General features: G+C 61.3%; 1 protein-coding gene across 1 annotated transcript in view; it reads right to left on the bottom strand.

Moving 5' to 3' along the window:
- Positions 1 to 369: 369 nt before the first annotated feature.
- The window catches only part of LOC126651595 (spectrin beta chain, non-erythrocytic 4-like), a gene marked incomplete at its 3' end in the record, with an annotated part of 23,550 nt that continues 6,419 nt past the window's right edge, over positions 370 to 17,500 (bottom strand). The window contains exons 4-11 of the mRNA XM_050337553.1: positions 16,161 to 16,241; positions 15,782 to 15,897; positions 14,284 to 14,396; positions 12,379 to 12,566; positions 9,627 to 9,744; positions 5,693 to 5,851; positions 1,458 to 1,766; positions 370 to 520 (exon numbers count right to left, since the gene is read on the bottom strand). Of these exons, the coding sequence (XP_050193510.1) occupies positions 370 to 520; positions 1,458 to 1,766; positions 5,693 to 5,851; positions 9,627 to 9,744; positions 12,379 to 12,566; positions 14,284 to 14,396; positions 15,782 to 15,897; positions 16,161 to 16,241 (1,235 nt within the window). The remainder of the gene's footprint in view (positions 521 to 1,457; positions 1,767 to 5,692; positions 5,852 to 9,626; positions 9,745 to 12,378; positions 12,567 to 14,283; positions 14,397 to 15,781; positions 15,898 to 16,160; positions 16,242 to 17,500) is intronic.

Consider the following 17,500-nt stretch of genomic DNA (forward strand, 5'->3'; position numbering starts at 1 on the left):
CCCTTCCGTGGTCAACCAAGACCTTGGATTGACCTTTCAACCAAGATTTTGGGTTGACCTTTCCATGGTCCACCAAGACCTTGGGTTGAGACTTTCATGGTCCACCAAGACCTTGGGTTGACCCCTCCATGCTCCACCAAGACCTTGGGTTGACCCCTCCATGCTCCACCAAGACCTTGGGTTGACCCTCTCCCTCTCAAACCTTGAAGAACCTTCTCCCACTGCCCACCAAGACCTCCCACTGACCATGCCATGACCTCCCAAGACCTTGGCTTGGCCCTCCCCAAGGAACCGGTCCCGGTGCCCCCTGGTGCCCCTCCTGGTGCCCTCCCAGTGCCCTCCCAGTGCCCTCCCAGTGCCCCCCGTTACCCTCCAGCTCAGCGAAGGTGAGGGCGGCGGCGTTGAGGGCCTGGACCCGCTCGGTCTGCGCGGCGATGTCGGCCTCCAGCAGCCCCTGCTTCTGCAGAAGGTCCTCCACCTCCAGCAGGTGCTTGCCCAGGTCCTTGGACACCAGGAGGACCTGCAGGACAACGAGAGAGACACCTTTTGGTGGTCCATCAAGATCTTGGGTTGACCTTTCTCCCATGGTCCACCAAGACCTCAGCTGGGCCATTCCATGGTCTATCAAGACCTTGGTTGACCCCTTTTCTGCCATGGTCCACCAAGACTTTGGGTGGACCTTTCTGTGGTCTACAAGACCTTGGGTTGACCCTTCTTCCATGGTCCACAAAGACCTCAACTTGGTCATTCAAGACCTTGGGTTGACCCTTCTTTCATGGTCCACCAAGACCTCATCCTGACCACTCCATGGTCCATCAAGACCTTGTTTGACCCTTCTCCCATGATCCACCAAGACCTCATCCTGCCCACTCCATGGTCCATCAAAACCTCATCTTGACCACTCCATGGTCCACCAAGACCTTGGGTTGTCCCTTCTCCCATGGTCCACCAAGACCTCATCCTGACCACTCCATGGTCCAACAAAACCTCATCTTGACCACTCCATGGTCCACCAAGACCTCATCCTGACCATCCCATGATCCACCAAGACCTCATCCTGCCCACTCCATGATCCACCAAGACCTCATCCTGCCCACTCCATGATCCACCAAGACCTCATCCTGACCATCCCATGATCCACCAAGACCTCATCCTGACCACTCCATGGTCCAACAAAACCTCATCTTGACCACTCCATGGTCCACCAAGACCTTGGGATGTCCCTTCTCCCATGGTCCACCAAGACCTCATCCTGCTCACTCCATGATCCACCAAAACCTCCCCCTGCCCACTCCATGATCTACCAAAACCTCATCCTGACCACTCCATGATCCACCAAGACCTCACCCTGCCCACTCCATGATCTACCAAAACCTCCCCCTGCCCACTCCATGGTCCATCAAAACCTCCCCCTGCCCACTCCACCACATTCTTCCCCTCCCCTCCCCCAGCTCCACCCCACCTGCATACTCCTCCATCCAGTCGATCATGTAGACCATCTCCTGGAAGATCTTCTGCAGGGCCAGGTTCTGCTCCAGGCGGGCTCTCCGGGCCGCCACCAGCTGGGTGAGGAGGCCCCACTGGCGCAGGATGTTGTCCTTCTGGGCGCTGATCCTCTTGGTGTCGTAGTAGCCCTCGGCCTCCATCTCCAGGGCCAGCTCCACCACCACCTGGATGCGCTCCTGGTACGAGGAGATGTCGGCCTCGATGGCCTCGTGCTTCTTCATGGCCGCCTCCACCGCCGGCAGGTCGTAGCCAAAGTTGTCCTGGGGGGGAGGGGAGGAGCTTGAGGAGGTCACAACATCCCTGTCCCTGCTCAAGGAGGTGCCACCACCCCTCCCCAATCAACCAGGCAGGTCGTAGCCAAAGTTGTCCTGGGGGGGGAGGAGGAGCTTGAGGAGGTCACAACATCCCTGTCCCTGCTCAAGGAGGAGCTTGAGGAGATCACAACATCCCTGTCCCTGGTCAAGGAGGTGCCACCACCCCTCCAAAATCAACCAGGCAGGTCGTAGCCAAAGTTGTCCTGGGGGGGGAGGAGGAGCTTGAGGAGATCACAACACTCCTCTCCCTGGTCAAGGAGGTGCCACCACCCCTCCAGAGTCAAGGAGGAGCTTGAGGAGATCACAACATCCCTGTCCCTGGTCAAGGAGGTGCCACCACCCCTCCAAAATCAACCAGGCAGGTCGTAGCCAAAGTTGTCCTGGGGGGGAGGGGGGGTGGGGCAAGGAGGAGCTTCAGGAGGTCACAACATCCCTGTCCCTGGTCAAGGAGGAGCTTCAGGAGGTCACAACAACCCCTCCAGGGTCAAGGAGGAGCTTCAGGAGGTCCCAACATCCCTCCAGGGCCAAGGAGAAGCTTCAGGAGGTCACAACATCCCTCCAGGGTCAAGGAGAAGCTTCAGGAGGTCCCATCACCCCTCCAGGGTCAAGGAGGAGCTTCAGGAGGTCACAACATCCCTGTCCCTGGTCAAGGAGGTGCCACCACCCCTCCAAAATCAACCAGGAGCCCAAGGAGGTCACGACACCCCTCTCTCTGCTCAAGGAGGTGCCACCAGACCTTCATGGCCAAGGAGGTGCCACCAGACCTTCCGGTCAAGGAGGTGCCACCAGACCTTCATGGCCAAGGAGGTGACACCACCCCTCCCCAATCAACCAGGAGCTTGAGAAGGTCCCAACACCCCTCCAGGGTCAAGGAGGAGCTTCAGGAGGTCACAACACTCCTCTCCCTGCTCAAGGAGGTGCCACCACCCCTCCAAAATCAACCAGGAGCCCGAGGAAGTACCATCACCCCTCCAGGGTCAAGGAGGAGCTTGAGGAGGTCCCAACACCCCTCTCTCTGCTCAAGGAGGTGCCACCAGACCTTCAGGCCAAGGTGGTGCCACCACTCCCCTCTCCCTGGTCAAGGAGGTGCCACCACCCCTCCAAAATCAACCAGGAGCCCAAGGAGGTCACAACACCCCCCTCCCTGCTCAAGGAGGTGCCACCAGACCTTCATGACCAAGGAGGTGCCACCACCCCTCCAAAATCAACCAGGAGCTTGAGAAGGTCCCATCACCCCTCCAGGGTCAAGGAGGAGCTTCAGGAGGTCACAACATCCCTGTCCCTGCTCAAGGAGGTGCCACCACCCCTCCAGAGTCAAGGAGGAGCTTCAGGAGGTCCCATCACCCCTCCAGAGTCAAGGAGGAGCTTCAGGAGGTCACAAGACCTCTCTCTGGTCAAGGAGGTGCCACCACCCCCCTCTCTCTGGTCAAGGAGGTCCCAACACCCCTCCAGGGTCAAGGAGGAGCTTCAGGAGGTCACAACATCCCTGTCCCTGGTCAAGGAGGTGCCACCACCCCTCCAAAATCAACCAGGAGCCCAGTGAGGTCACAACACCCCTCCAGGGGCAAGGAGGAGCTTGAGGAGGTCACAACACGACCTCTCTCTGTTCAAGGAGGTGTCACCACCCCTCCAAAATCAACCAGGAGCCCAAGGAGGTCACAACACCCCTCCAAAATCAACCAGGAGCACAAGGAGGTCACAACAACTCCTTTCCCTGGTCAAGGAGGTCCCAACACCCCTCCAGGGCCAAGGAGGAGCTTGAGGAGGTCACAACATCCCTGTCCCTGGTCAAGGAGGTGGCACCACCCCTCCAAAATCAACCAGGAGCACAAGGAGGTCACAACACCCCTCTCTCTGCTCAAGGAGGTGCCACCAGACCAGGTCAAGGAGGAGTTTCAGGAGGTCACAACAAGCCCTCTCCCTGGTCAAGGAGGTGCCACCACCCCTCCAAAATCAACCAGGAGCACAAGGAGTTCACAACACCCCTCTCTCTGCTCAAGGAGGTGCCACCAGACCTTCAGGTCAAGGAGGAGCTTCAGGAGGTCACAACACCCCTGTCCCTGCTCAAGGAGGTGCCACCACCCCTCCAAAATCAACCAGGAGCCCAAGGAGGTGCCACCACCCCTCCAGGGTCAAGGAGGAGCTTGAGAAGGTCCCATCAGACCTCCAGGGTTAAGGAGGAGCTTGGGGAGGTCCCTACACCCCTCTCTCTGCTCAAGGAGGTGCCACCACCCCTCCAGGGTCAAGGAGGAGCTTCAGGAGGTCACAACAACCCCTCTCTCTGCTCAAGGAGGTGCCACCAGACCTTCAGGGTCAAGGAGGTGTCACCACCCCTCCAAAATCAACCAGGAGCCCAGTGAGGTCCCATCACCCCTCCAGGGTCAAGGAGAAGCTTCAGGAGGTCACAACATCCCTGTCCCTGGTCAAGGAGGTGCCACCACCCCTCCAAAATCAACCAGGAGCACAATGAGGTCACAACATCCCTGTCCCTGGTCAAGGAGGTGCCACCACCCCTCCAGAGTCAAGGAGGAGCTTCAGGAGGTCACAACACCCCCTCTTCTCTTCAAGGAGGTGTGCCACCAGACCTTCAGGCTGATGAGGTGCCACCACTCCTCTCCTCAGCCTGCCAAGAGGTGCCACCACCCTCCCCAATCAACCAGAGCTTGAGAAGGTCCCATCACCCCCTCCAGGGTCAAGGAGAGCCAGGAGGCCACACAAAGCCTCTGCTCAAGGAGGTGCCACCAGACCTTCACAGTCAAGGAGGTGGCACCACCCTTCCCCAATCAACCAGGAACCCAGTGAGGTCCCATCACCCCTCTCCCTGGTCAAGGAGGTCCCACTACCCTCACTGAGGTCCCACCACCCTGGCTGAGGTCCCACCACCCAAGCCTTGGGTTCCACCCATTCCCCCACCCCACCCCATCCCCCAAGGACCTGCAGGTCCTCCAGGAGCCCTTCCCACCCCACCCAAGGATCAGAAGGTCCCCCCAAGGATCTGAAGGTCCCCCCAAGGATCTGAAGGTCCCCCCAAGGATCTGAAGGTCCCCCCCAGGACCTGCAGGTCCTCCAGGAGCCCTTTCCACCCCAGACCAGCCCTCCCAGGATCTGAAGGTCCCCCCAGGACCTGCAGGTCCTCCAGGAGCTCAAGGTCCTCCAGGAGCCCTTCCCACCCCACCCAAGGATCAGAAGGTCCCCCCAAGGATCTGAAGGTTCCCCCCAGGACCTGCAGGTCCTCCAGGAGCCCAGACCACCCCACCCAAGGATCTGAAGGTCCCCCCAAGGATCTACAGGTCCTCCAGGAGCTCAAGATCCTCCAGGAGCCCTTCCCACCCCACCCAAGGATCTGCAGGTCCTCCCCAGGATCTGAAGGTCCCCCCAAGGATCTGAAGGTTCCCCCCAGGACCTGCAGGACCTCCAGGAGCTCAAGGTCCTCCAGGAGCCCTTCCCACCCCATCTAAGGATCTGAAGGTCCTTGAGGAGCCCTTCCCACCCCACCCAAGGATCTGAAGGTCCCCTCAAGGGCCTGCAGGTCCTCCAGGATCCCTTCCCACCCCACCCAAGGACCTGCAGGTCCCCCCAAGGATCTGAAGGTCCCCCCAAGGATCAGAAGGTCCCCCCCAGGACCTGCAGGTCCTCCAGGAGCCCTTCCCACCCCATCTAAGGATCTGAAGGTCCTCCAGGAGCCCTTCCCACCCCATCCAAGGATCTGAAGGTCCCCCCAAGGATCAGAAGGTCCTCCAGGAGCCCTTCCCACCCCATCCAAGGACCTGCAGGTCCTCCCAAGGATCTGAAGGTCCCCCCAAGGATCTGTAGGTCCTTCCCACCCTATCCAAGGACCTGCAGGTCCTCCAGGACCCCCTCCCCCTCCCCACCTGGGACACGAGGCGCTGGTTCTCGCTGAGCCAGCTCTCCCTCATGCCGGCCTTGTGGTCGAAGCGCTGGGCCAGCAGCTCCAGCTTCTCCTGCCGGATCAGCTCCTCCCTCAGGGCCACCTCCCGCTCGTGCTCCGCCTTCTCCAGCCGGCCCCAGGCCTGGGGGGGACACCGAGGACAGGGGGGGTCACCGGGAGGTCCCCCCCGAGGTCATGGGGGGTTCTCATCAGGAAGAGAAACCCTCGGAGATGTGGGAGGTCAAAAAAAGCAGGGAGGAGATTGAGGAGGTTCCACCGGCACCAAGGAGGTTCCACCAGCCCCAAGGAGGTTCTACCAGTCCTAATGAGGTCCCACCAACCCCAAGGAGGTCACACCAACCCCAAGGAGGTCCCACCAGCCCTAAGGAGGTTCCACCAGCCCCAAGGAGGTCCCACCAGCCCTAAGGAGGTTCCACCAGCCCCAAGGAGGTTCTACCAGTCCTAATGAGGTCCCACCAGCCCCAAGGAGGTCCCACCAACCCCAAGGAGGTCCCACCAGCCCCAAGGAGGTTCCACCAGCCCCAAGGAGGTACCACCAGCCCCAAGGAGGTTCCACCAGCCCCAAGGAGGTTCCACCAGCCCCAAGGAGGTCCCACTGGCCCCAAGGAGGTCCCACCAACCCTGGTGAGGTCCCACCAGCCCCAAGGAGGTCCCACCAGCCCCAAGGAGGTCCCACCAGCCCCAGTGAGGTCCCACTAGCCCTGGTGAGGTTCCACCGGCCCCAAGGAGGTTCCACCAACCCCAAGGAGGTTCCACCAGCCCTAAGGAGGTTCCACCAGCCCTGGTGAGGTTCCACCAGCCCAACGAGGTCCCACCAGCCCCAAGGAGGTCCCACCAGCCCCAAGGAGGTCCCACCAGCCCTGGTGAGGTTCCACCAGCCCCAAGGAGGTCCCACCAGCCCCAAGGAGGTCCCACCAGCCCTGGTGAGGTTCCACCAGCCCCAAGGAGGTCCCACCAGCCCCAAGGAGGTCCCACCAACCCCAAGGAGGTCCCACCAGCCCCAAGGAGGTCCCACCAGCCCCAGGGAGGTCCCACCAGCCCCAAGGAGGTCCCACCAGCCCTAGTGAGGTCCCACCAGCCCCAAGGAGGTCCCACCAGCCCCAGTGAGGTCCCACCAGCCCTGGTGAGGTTCCACCAGCCCCAAGGAGGTCCCACCAGCCCTGGTGAGGTTCCACCAGCCCCAAGGAGGTCCCACCAGCCCTGGTGAGGTCCCACCAACCCCAAGGAGGTTCCACCAGCCCCAAGGAGGTCCCACCAGCCCCAAGGAGGTTCCACCAGCCCCAAGGAGGTCCCACCGGCCCCAAGGAGGTCCCACCAGCCCCAAGGAGGTCCCACCAGCCCCAAGGAGGTTCCACCAGCCCCAAGGAGGTCCCACCAACCCAAAGGAGGTCCCACCAGCCCCAACGAGGTCCCACCAGCCCCAAGGAGGTCCCACACGCCCTAGGGAGGTCCCACCGACCCCAAGGAGGTCCCACCAGCCCCAAGGAGGTTCCACTAGCCCAACGAGGTTCCACCAACCCCAAGGAGGTCCCACCAGCCCCAAGGAGGTCCCACCAGCCCCAAGGAGGTCCCACCAGCCCCAAGGAGGTCCCACCAGCCCCAAGGAGGTTCCACCAACCCTTCCTGATCCACAAGGTCCCCCCAGCCCTCCCTGGTCAATGAGGAGCTCAAGAAGGTCCAACCACCCCCAAGGAGGTCCCACCAGCCCCAAGGAGGTTCCACCACCCCCAAGGAGGTCCCACCAACCCCAAGGAGGTTCCACCAACCCCAAGGAGGTTCCACCAGCCCAACGAGGTCCCACCAGCCCCAAGGAGGTTCTACCAGCCCTAATGAGGTCCCACCAGCCCCAAGGAGGTCCCACCACCCCCAATGAGGTCCCACCAGCCCCAAGGAGGTTCTACCAGCCCTAATGAGGTCCCACCAGCCCCAAGGAGGTCCCACCACCCCCAATGAGGTCCCACCAGCCCCAAGGAGGTTCTACCAGCCCTAATGAGGTCCCACCAACCCCAAGGAGGTTCTACCAGCCCTAATGAGGTCCCACCAACCCCAATGAGGTCCCACCAACCCTAATGAGGTCCCACCACCCTTCATGAGGTCCCAGCACCCCTCTTGAGGTCCCACCACCCCAGATGAGGTCCCAGGACCCCTGATGAGGTCCCAGGACCCCTGATGAGGTCCCACCACCCCCAATGTGGTCCCACCACCCCCAATGAGGTTCCACCACCCTCAATGTGGTCCCACCACCCCCAATGAGCTCCCACCACCCCCAATGAGCTCCCACCAGCCCCAAGGAGGTCCCACCAGCCCCAGGGAGGTCCCCCCAGCCCTTCCTGGTCAATGAGGAGCTCAAGAAGGTCCCACCACCCCCCACTGAGGTCCCCCAGCCCTTCCTGGTCAATGAAAGAGCTCAGTGAGGTCCCACCACCCCCAATGAGGTCCCACCAGCCCTTCCTGGTCAATGAAGAGCTCAAAAAGGTCCCATCACCCCCAAGGAGGTCCCACCACACCCTCTGAGGTTCCCCCAGCCCTTCATGGTCAATGAGGAGCTCAAGAAGGTCCCACCACCCCCAATGAGGTCCCACCAGCCCTTCCTGGTCAATGAAGAGCTCAATGAGGTTCCACCACCCCCACTGAGGTCCCACCACCCCTACTGAGGTTCCACCACCCCCCATGAGGTCCCACCACCCCCACTGAGGTCCCCCCAGCCCTTTCTGGTCAATGAAGAGCTCAGTGAGGTCCCACCACGCCTTCATGGTCAAGGAGGAGCTCAAGAAAGTCCCACCACCCCCAATGAGGTCCCACCAACCCCAAGGAGGTCCCCCCAGCCCTTCATGGTCAATGAGGAGCTCAAAAAGGTCCCACCACCCCCAATGAGGTCCCACCAGCCCTTCCTGGTCAATGAGGAGCTCAAGAAGGTCCCACCACCCCCACTGAGGTCCCACCAGCCCTGGTGAGGTCCCATCACTCCTCCCTGGTCAATGAGGAGCTCAAGAAGGTCCCACCACCCCCAAGGAGGTCCCACCAGCCCCACTGAGGTCCCACCACACCCTCTGAGGTCCCCCCAGCCCTTCCTGGTCAATGAGGAGCTCAGTGAGGTCCCACCAGCCCTTCCTGGTCAGTGAGGAGCCCAAGAAGGTCCCACCACCCCTGGTGAGCTCTCACCACCCCTCGCAGATCCTGGAGGTTCCACCACCCCTCCCTGGTCAATGAGGAGCTCAAGAAGGTCCCAACACCCCCAATGAGATCCCACCACCCCCAATGAGCTCCCACCAGCCCTTCCTGGTCAATGAGGAGCTCAAGAAGGTCCCACCACCCCCAGTGAGGTCCCACCAGCCCTCCCTGGTCAATGAGGAGCTCAAGAAGGTCCCAACACCCCCAATGAGATCCCACCACTCCTGATGAGCTCTCACCACCCCTTCCTGATCCTGGAGGTCCCACCACCCCTCCCTGGTCAATGAGGAGTCCAAGAAGGTCCCACAACCACCACTGAGATCCCACCACCCCTTCCTGATCCTTGAGGTCCCACCACCCCTCCCTGGTCAATGAGGAGCCCCAGAAGGTCCCACCATCCCCCATGAGGTCCCACCACCTCTGAGGAGGTTCCACCACCCCTGGTGAGGTCCCATCACCCCTCCCTGGTCAATGAGGAGCCCAAGAAGGTCCCACCACTCCTGATGAGCTCTCACCACCCCTGGTGAGGTCCCACCACCCCTCCCTGGTCAATGAGGAGCCCCAGAAGGTCCCACCACCCCCAGTGAGGTCCCACCACCCCTGGTGAGCTCTCACCACCCTCCCTGATCCTCGAGGTTCCACCACCCCTCCCTGGTCAATGAGGAGCCCCAGAAGGTCCCTCCACCCCCATGAGGTCCCCCCAGGCCTCCCCGTGCCCCCCAGACCTTGTTGATGTCAGAGATGCTCCTGCCCTCGCTGGGCACGTAGAGCTTGCGGTTGGTGGCCCGGAGTCTGCTCTGGATGGTGAAGAGCAGGACCTCCAGGTTGCCCTTCTCCTGGAACCTGCAGGGGGGACAGGGCCAGGTGAGGGCAGGAACCACCCCCTCTGTCAGCCAGGGGGTCCCACCACCCATCCCTGGTCAAGGAGGAGCTCAGAGAGGTCCCACCACCCATCCCTGGTCAGCCAGGAGACCAGAGAGGTCCCACCACCCATCCCTGGTCAGCCAGGAGGTCCCACCACCCATCCCTGGTCAGCCAGGAGCTCAGAGAGGTCCCACCACCCATCCCAGATCAGCCAGGAGACCAGAGAGGTCCCACCACCCATCCCTGGTCAGCCAGGAGGTCCCACCACCCATCCCTGGTCAATCAGGAGCTCAGAGAGGTCCCACCACCCATCCCGGGTCAACCAGGAGGTCCCACCACCCATCCCTGGTCAAACAGGAACCCAATGAAATCCCACCATCCCTAAAGAGGTCCCACCACCCATCCCGGGTCAACCAGGAGGTCCCACCACCCATCCCTGGTCAACCAGGAACTCAGCAAGCTCCCACCACCCATCCCTGGTCAAACAGGAACTCAGAGAGCTCCCACCACCCATCCCTGGTCAACCAGGAACTCAGAGAGCTCCCACCACCCATCCCTGGTCAACCAGGAGACCAGAGAGGTCCAAAAATCCCTGATGAGATCCCACCACCCTTCTCTGGTCAATCAGGAGCCCAATGAGGTCCCACCATCCCTAAAGAGGTCCCACCACCCATCCCTGGTCAACCAGGAACCCAATGAGGTCCCACCACCCTTGATGAGGTCCCACCACCCATCCCAGGTCAGCCAGGAGCTCAGAGAGGTCCAAAAATCCCTGATGAGATCCCACCACCCATCCCAGGTCAGCCAGGGGGTCCCATCACCCATCCCAGGTCAGCCAGGAGGTCCCACCACCCATCCCAGGTCAACCAGGAGCTCAATGAGGTCCCACCACCCATCCCTGGTCAGCCAGGAGCTCAGAGAGGTCCAAAAATCCCTGATGAGATCCCACCACCCATCCCTGGTCAGCCAGGAGCTCAGAGAGGTCCCACCACCCCTGACGAGATCCCACCACCCATCCCTGGTCAGCCAGGAGCTCAGAGAGGTCCTACAACCCATCCCAGGTCAGCCAGGAGGTCCCACCACCCATCCCTGGTCAGCCAGGAGACCAGAGAGGTCCCACCACCCATCCCCAGTCCACAAGGAGCTCAATGAGCTCCCACCACCCTCAATGAGGTCCCACCACCCCCAATGAGGTCCCACCACCCCCAATGAGGTCCCACCAACCCCAATGAGGTCCCACCAACCCCAATGAGGTCCCACCAACCCCAGTGAGGTCCCACCACCCTTCCTGAGCTCCCACCACCCCCAATGAGGTCCCAGCACCCCTGATGAGGTCCCAGCACCCCCAATGAGGTCCCACCAACCCCAATGAGGTCCCACCACCCCAATGAGGTCCCACCATCCTTCCTGAGCTCCCAGCACCCCCAATGAGGTCCCACCACCCCTGATGAGCTCCCACCACCCCAGTGAGGTCCCACCCACTTTGATGAGGTCTCACCAACCCCAATGAGGTCCCACCACCCCTGACAAAGTCCCACCACCCCCTATGAGGTCCCACCACTTCTGATGAGGTCCCATCACCCCCAATGAGGTCCCACCACCCCTGATGAGGTCCCACCACCCCCAATGAGGTCCCACCACCCCAATGAGATCCCACCACCCCCAATGAGGTCCCACCACCCTCAATGAGCTCCCACCACCCCAGTGAGCTCCCACCACCCCAATGAGGTCCCACCACCCCTCATGAGGTCCCACCACCCCCAATGAGGTCCCACCAACCCCAATGAGGTCCCACCACCCCCAATGAGCTCCCACCACCCTCAATGAGGTCCCACCAACCTCAATGAGCTCCCACCACCCCCAATGAGCTCCCACCACCCTCAATGAGGTCCCACCAACCCCAATGAGGTCCCACCAACCCCAATGAGGTCCCACCACCCTCATGAGGTCCCACCAACCCCAATGAGGTCCCACCACCCTTCATGAGGTCCCAGCACCCCTCTTGAGGTCCCACCACCCCTCATGAGGTCCCACCACCCCCAATGAGCTCCCACCACCCCCAATGAGGTTCCACCACCCCCAATGAGGTCCCACCACCCCCAATGAGGTCCCACCAACCCTGATGATGTCCCAGGACCCCTCATGAGCTCCCACCACCCCCAATGAGCTCCCACCACCCCAGTGAGCTCCCACCACCCCAATGAGGTCCCACCCACCCTGATGGGGTCCCACCACCCCCAATGAGCTCCCACCACCCTCAATGAGGTCCCACCACCTTCAATGAGGTCCCACCACCCATCCTGGGTCAATGAGGTCAAAGACATCCAATCAAGGAGCTCAATGAGGTCCCACCACCCCTTCCCAGTCCACAAGGAGCTCAGAGAGGTCCCACCACCCCTCCCTGGTCAAACAGGAACCCAATGAAATCCCACCATCCCTAAAGAGGTCCCACCACCCATCCCTGGTCAAACAGGAACCCAATGAAATCCCACCATCCCTAAAGAGGTCCCACCACCCATCCCTGGTCAGCCAGGAGCTCAGAGAGATCCCACCAACCCCAATGAGGTCCCACCACCCAACCATGAGGGGTTCCCCCCCCCATGAGGGCCTCACTTGACGGGTTTCTCGAGGGTGCAGAAGGTGGTGAAGGCCTGGAGCTGCTGCTGGACCCCGGCCAGGGAGTTGGCGAACTTCTGGTGGCCGATGACGGCGATGGTTTGGTGGATCCAGGCCAGCAGCTCGGCCGCCAGCGCCTCGTAACGAGCCGTGATGGCCCCGATCTCCATCACCTGCTCCAGAACCTGGGGGGGAAATGGGGGGACCTTCTGGATGGGGGACCTTCTGGATGGGGGACCTTCTGGAGGTCACCTGGGGTCAGCCAGGGGTGGGACATCCCATGGAGAAAGGGATGGAAAAAGGGGGGGGACATCCCATGGAGGAAGGGATGGACCAAGAGATGGGACATCCATGGGGACAAGGGTGGGACATCCCATGGAGCAAGGGATGGAAAAAGGGGTGGGACATCCCATGGAGCAAGGGATGGACCAAGAGATGGGACATCCATGGGGACAAGGGTGGGACATCCCATGGAGCAAGGGATGGGACATCCCATGGACCAAAGGGTGGGACATCCATGGGGATGGGGGGGGACATCCATGGACAAGGGGTGGGACATCCATGGGGACAGGGGGGGACATGGTGGGGGGATCTCGAGGGGAGTTGTGGGACCTTCTGGAGGGTCCCACGGGGCTGGAGGGGTCACCTGGGGCCAACCAGGGGGTGGGACATCCCATGGACCAAGGGGTGGACCAAGGGGTGGACCAAGGGGTGGACAAAGGGATGGACCAAGGGGTGGACCAAGGGATGGACCAAGGGATGGACCAAGAGATGGGACATTCCATGGACCAAGAGATGGACAAAGGGATGGGACATTCCATGGACCAAGGGATGGACTAAGGGGTGGACCAAGGGGTGGACCAAGGGGTGGACCAAGAGATGGACCAAGGGATGGACCAAGAGATGGGACATTCCATGGACCAAGGGATGGACAAAGGGGTGGACCAAGGGGTGGACCAAGGGGTGGACAAAGGGATGGACCAAGGGGTGGACCAAGGGATGGACAAAGGGATGGACCAAGGGATGGACCAAGGGATGGACCAAGGGGTGGACCAAGGGATGGACAAAGGGATGGACAAAGGGATGGACAAAGGGATGGGACATTCCATGGACCAAGAGATGGACCAAGGGGTGGACCAAGGGGTGGACAAAGGGATGGGCCAAGGGATGGACAAAGGGATGGGACATCCCATGGACCAAGGGATGGAGCAAGGGGTGGACAAAGGGATGGACCAAGAGATGGCCCAAGGGATGGACCAAGGGGTTGACCAAGGGATGGATCAAGAGATGGACCAAGGGATGGACCAAGGGATGGACAAAGGGATGGCCCAAGGGATGGACCAAAAGATGGCCCAAGGGATGGCCCAAGGGATGGACCAAGGGATGGGACATCCCATGGAGCAAGGGGTGGACAAAGGGATGGACAAAGGGATGGACCAAGGGATGGACCAAGGGATGGACCAAGGGGTGGACCAAGGGATGGGACATTCCATGGATTCCATGGCCCAAGGGATGGACCAAGAGATGGGACATCCCATGGAGCAAGGGGTGGACAAAGGGATGGACCAAGGGATGGACCAAGGAGTGGACAAAGGGATGGACAAAGGGATGGGACATTCCATGGACCAAGGGGTGGACCAAGGGGTGGACAAAGGGATGGGACATTCCATGGACCAAGGGGTGGACAAAGGGATGGGACATTCCATGGACCAAGGGGTGGACAAAGGGGTGGACCAAAAGATGGCCCAAGGGATGGACAAAGGGATGGACCAAGGGGTGGACCAAGGGATGGACCAAGGGATGGACCAAGAGATGGTCCAAGGGGTGGCCCAAGGTGCTGACCAAGGGCTGGGAACCCCCTGGTCCAAGGGGTGGGACCCCCCCATCCCAATCCAGCCCCACCTTCCCGATTCGCTTCCCCTCCACGGCCAGGGCCTTCATCTTGGAGAAGTAGTGGTAGAAGGACACGACGTAGGTGATGATGGACTTCTCATCCGGCTCCTCCATGTTCACATCTGGGGGGGGAGGGGGGCAAAGGTCCCAAAAATCCATCCCTCCAGGTGGGGGAGGGGGGCAAAGGTCCCAGAAATCCATCCCTCCAGGTGGGGGAGGGGCAAAGGTCACCCCTTCCCAAAAATCCATCCCTCCAGGTGGGGGAGGGGGGCAAAGGTCCCAAAAATCCATCCCTCCAGGTGGGGGAGGGGCAAAGGTCCCAGAAATCCATCCCTCCAGGTGGGGGAGGGGCAAAGGTCACCCCTTCCCAAAAATCCAACTCTCCAGGTGGGGGAGGGGCAAAGGTCACCCCTTCCCAAAAATTCATCCCTCCAGCTCCCAATCAGCACCCCCCCCATCCCCCTCCCCCCACCCTGGATCCACCAGGGCATCCCAACCCCAAAATCCCCACCCCCCAAAACCGGGGGAGATGGCCCAGCCTGGGTGGGATGGATGGACAGAGGGACAGGGGGACAGAGGGACAGATGGATGGATGATGAACAGATGATGGATGGATGGACAGATGGATGGATGATGGACAGATGGAGAGATGGATGGACAGAGGGACAGGGGGACAGAGGGACAGATGATGGACAGATGATGGATGGATGGATGGACAGATGGATGGACAGATGGATGGACAGATGGATGGATGATGGATGGATGGATGGACAGATGATGGACAGATGGATGGACAGATGGATGGATGGATGGACAGATGGACAGAGGGACAGAGGGACAGAGGGACAGATGGATGGATGATGAACAGATGATGGATGGATGGACAGATGGAGAGAGGGATGGACAGATGGACAGATGGATGGACAGATGGGCAGATGGGCAGATGGACAGACGGACAGATGATGGATGGATGGACAGAGGGACAGATGGATGGACAGATGATGGACAGATGGACGGATGGATGGATGATGGACAGAATAGATGGACAGATGGACAGCTGATGGACAGATGAAGGCCAGCTGGACAGATGGACAGCTGATGGACAGATGGACAGGACAGTTGATGGACAGATGAAGGACAGCTGATGGACAGGTGATGGACAATTGATGGACAGATGGACAGGACAGATGGACAGATGGACAGGACAGATGGACAGAGGGACAGCTGATGGACAGATGGACAGCTGATGGACAGTTGGACAGGACAGATGGAGGACAGCTCAGCTGATGGACAGTTGATGGACAGATGGACAGGACAGATGGACAGATGGACAGGACAGATGGACAGGGGGACAGCTGATGGACAGCTGATGGACAGTTGATGGACAGATGGACCAGGCAGATGGTCAGACAGATGGCCAGCTGATGGTCAGATGGACAGGACAGATGGACAGAGGGACAGCTGATGGCCAGCTGATGGCCAGCTGGGCAGGTGTCCCTGGCCGTACCCTCGGGGTCGAGCAGCTTGCTGAGCCCCAGGTGCTGCTCGGCCGTGTTGAAGGCCACCTGCAGGTTGTGGGTGGCGTTGGACTTGGTCAGCTTGGTGAAGTCCACGAGGTCCGGCCTGGGGAGGGGGCACAGAGGTCACAGAGGTCACCTCAGCCCCCTCCCCACATCCCCCAACACCTGCCCTGGGCCAGAGAGGTCCCAGCACCCTCATGGAGGTCCCACCAGGTCTTCGGGGTCAATCAGGAACCCAACGAGGTCCCAGCACCCACAGGGAGGTCCCAGCACCCCCAAGAAGGTCCCACCACCCACAAGGGGGTCCCCCCACCCGTCCCTGGCCCAGGAGCAGGAGGTGCCCCCCCAGGGTGTCCCCTCCCCCACCTGTGCCGGTGGATGAGGGCGTTGAAGGCCAGGCCGTCCCTCCAGCTGGTGGTGAAGTTCTGGATGTTCACCTCAGGGTACCTGGGGGGGCAGGGGGGTCAGGGAGTCCATCCTGACCATGGGGAGTCCATCCCACCCCAGGGGTCCATCCTGACCATGGGGGTCCATCCTGACCATGGGGGTCCATCCCACCCCAGAAGGTCCATCCCACCCCAGAAGGTCCATCCCACCCTTGGGAGTCCATCCCACCCCAGAAGGTCCATCCATCCTAGAGGTCCATCCCACCCTTGGGGTGTCCATCCCACCCCAGAAGGTCCATCCCACCCTCAGGAGGGTCCATCCCACCCCAGGGGGTCCATCCCACCCCAGAAGGTCCATCCCACCCCAGGGGGTCCATCCCACCCTTGGAGTGGTCCATCCCCACCCCAGAAGGTCCATCCCACCCATTGGGAGTGTCCATCCCACCAGAGAGGTCCATCCACACCCCAGGAGGTCCATCCCACGCCCAGGAGGTCCATCCCACCCCAGAAGGTCCATCCCACCCACGAGAGGTCCATCCCACCCTTCGGGTCCATCCACCCTTGGGGGTCCATCCCACCCCAGGAGGTCCATCCCACCCTTGGGTGTCCATCCCACCCCAGAGGGTCCATCCCACCCCAAGGAGGGGTGTCCATCCCACCCCAGGTGTCCATCCCCACCCCAGGGGTCCATCCCACCCTAGAAGGTCCATCCCACCCCAGAAGGTCCATCCCACCCCAGGTGTCCATCCCACCCAGGGGTGTCCATCCCACCCCAGAAGGTCCATCCCACCCCAGCAGGTCCATCCCATGGTGTCATCCACCCCAGAAGGTCCATCCCACCCCAGGAGTGTCCATCCCACCCCAGGTGTCCATCCCACCCCAGAAGGTCCATCCCACCCCAGAAGGTCCATCCCACCCTTGGGTGTCCATCCCACCCCAGAAGGTCCATCCCACCCCAGGGTGTCCATCCCACCCCAGGGGGTCCATCCCACCCCAGAGGGTCCATCCCACCTAGAGGGTCCATCCCACTCAGAGGTGTCCATCCCACCCCAGGGTGTCCATCCCACCCCAGAAGGTCCATCCCACCCCAGAAGGTCCATCCCACCCCAGGGTGTCCATCCCACCCAGAAGGTCCATCCCCCAGGGTGTCCACCCTTGGGTGTCCATCCCACCCCAGGGTGTCCATCCCACCCCAGAAGGTCCATCCCAACCCCAGGAGGTCCATCCCACCCCAGGGTGTCCATCCCACCCCAGAAGGGTCCATCCCACCCTTGAGGGGTCCATCCCACCCCAGAAGGTCCATCCCACCCTCAGGGGGTC

This window comes from Myiozetetes cayanensis, unplaced genomic scaffold (genome assembly GCF_022539395.1).
Source record: "Myiozetetes cayanensis isolate MyiCay16 unplaced genomic scaffold, myiCay2020 scf690, whole genome shotgun sequence".
Classification (NCBI taxonomy): domain Eukaryota; kingdom Metazoa; phylum Chordata; class Aves; order Passeriformes; family Tyrannidae; genus Myiozetetes; species Myiozetetes cayanensis.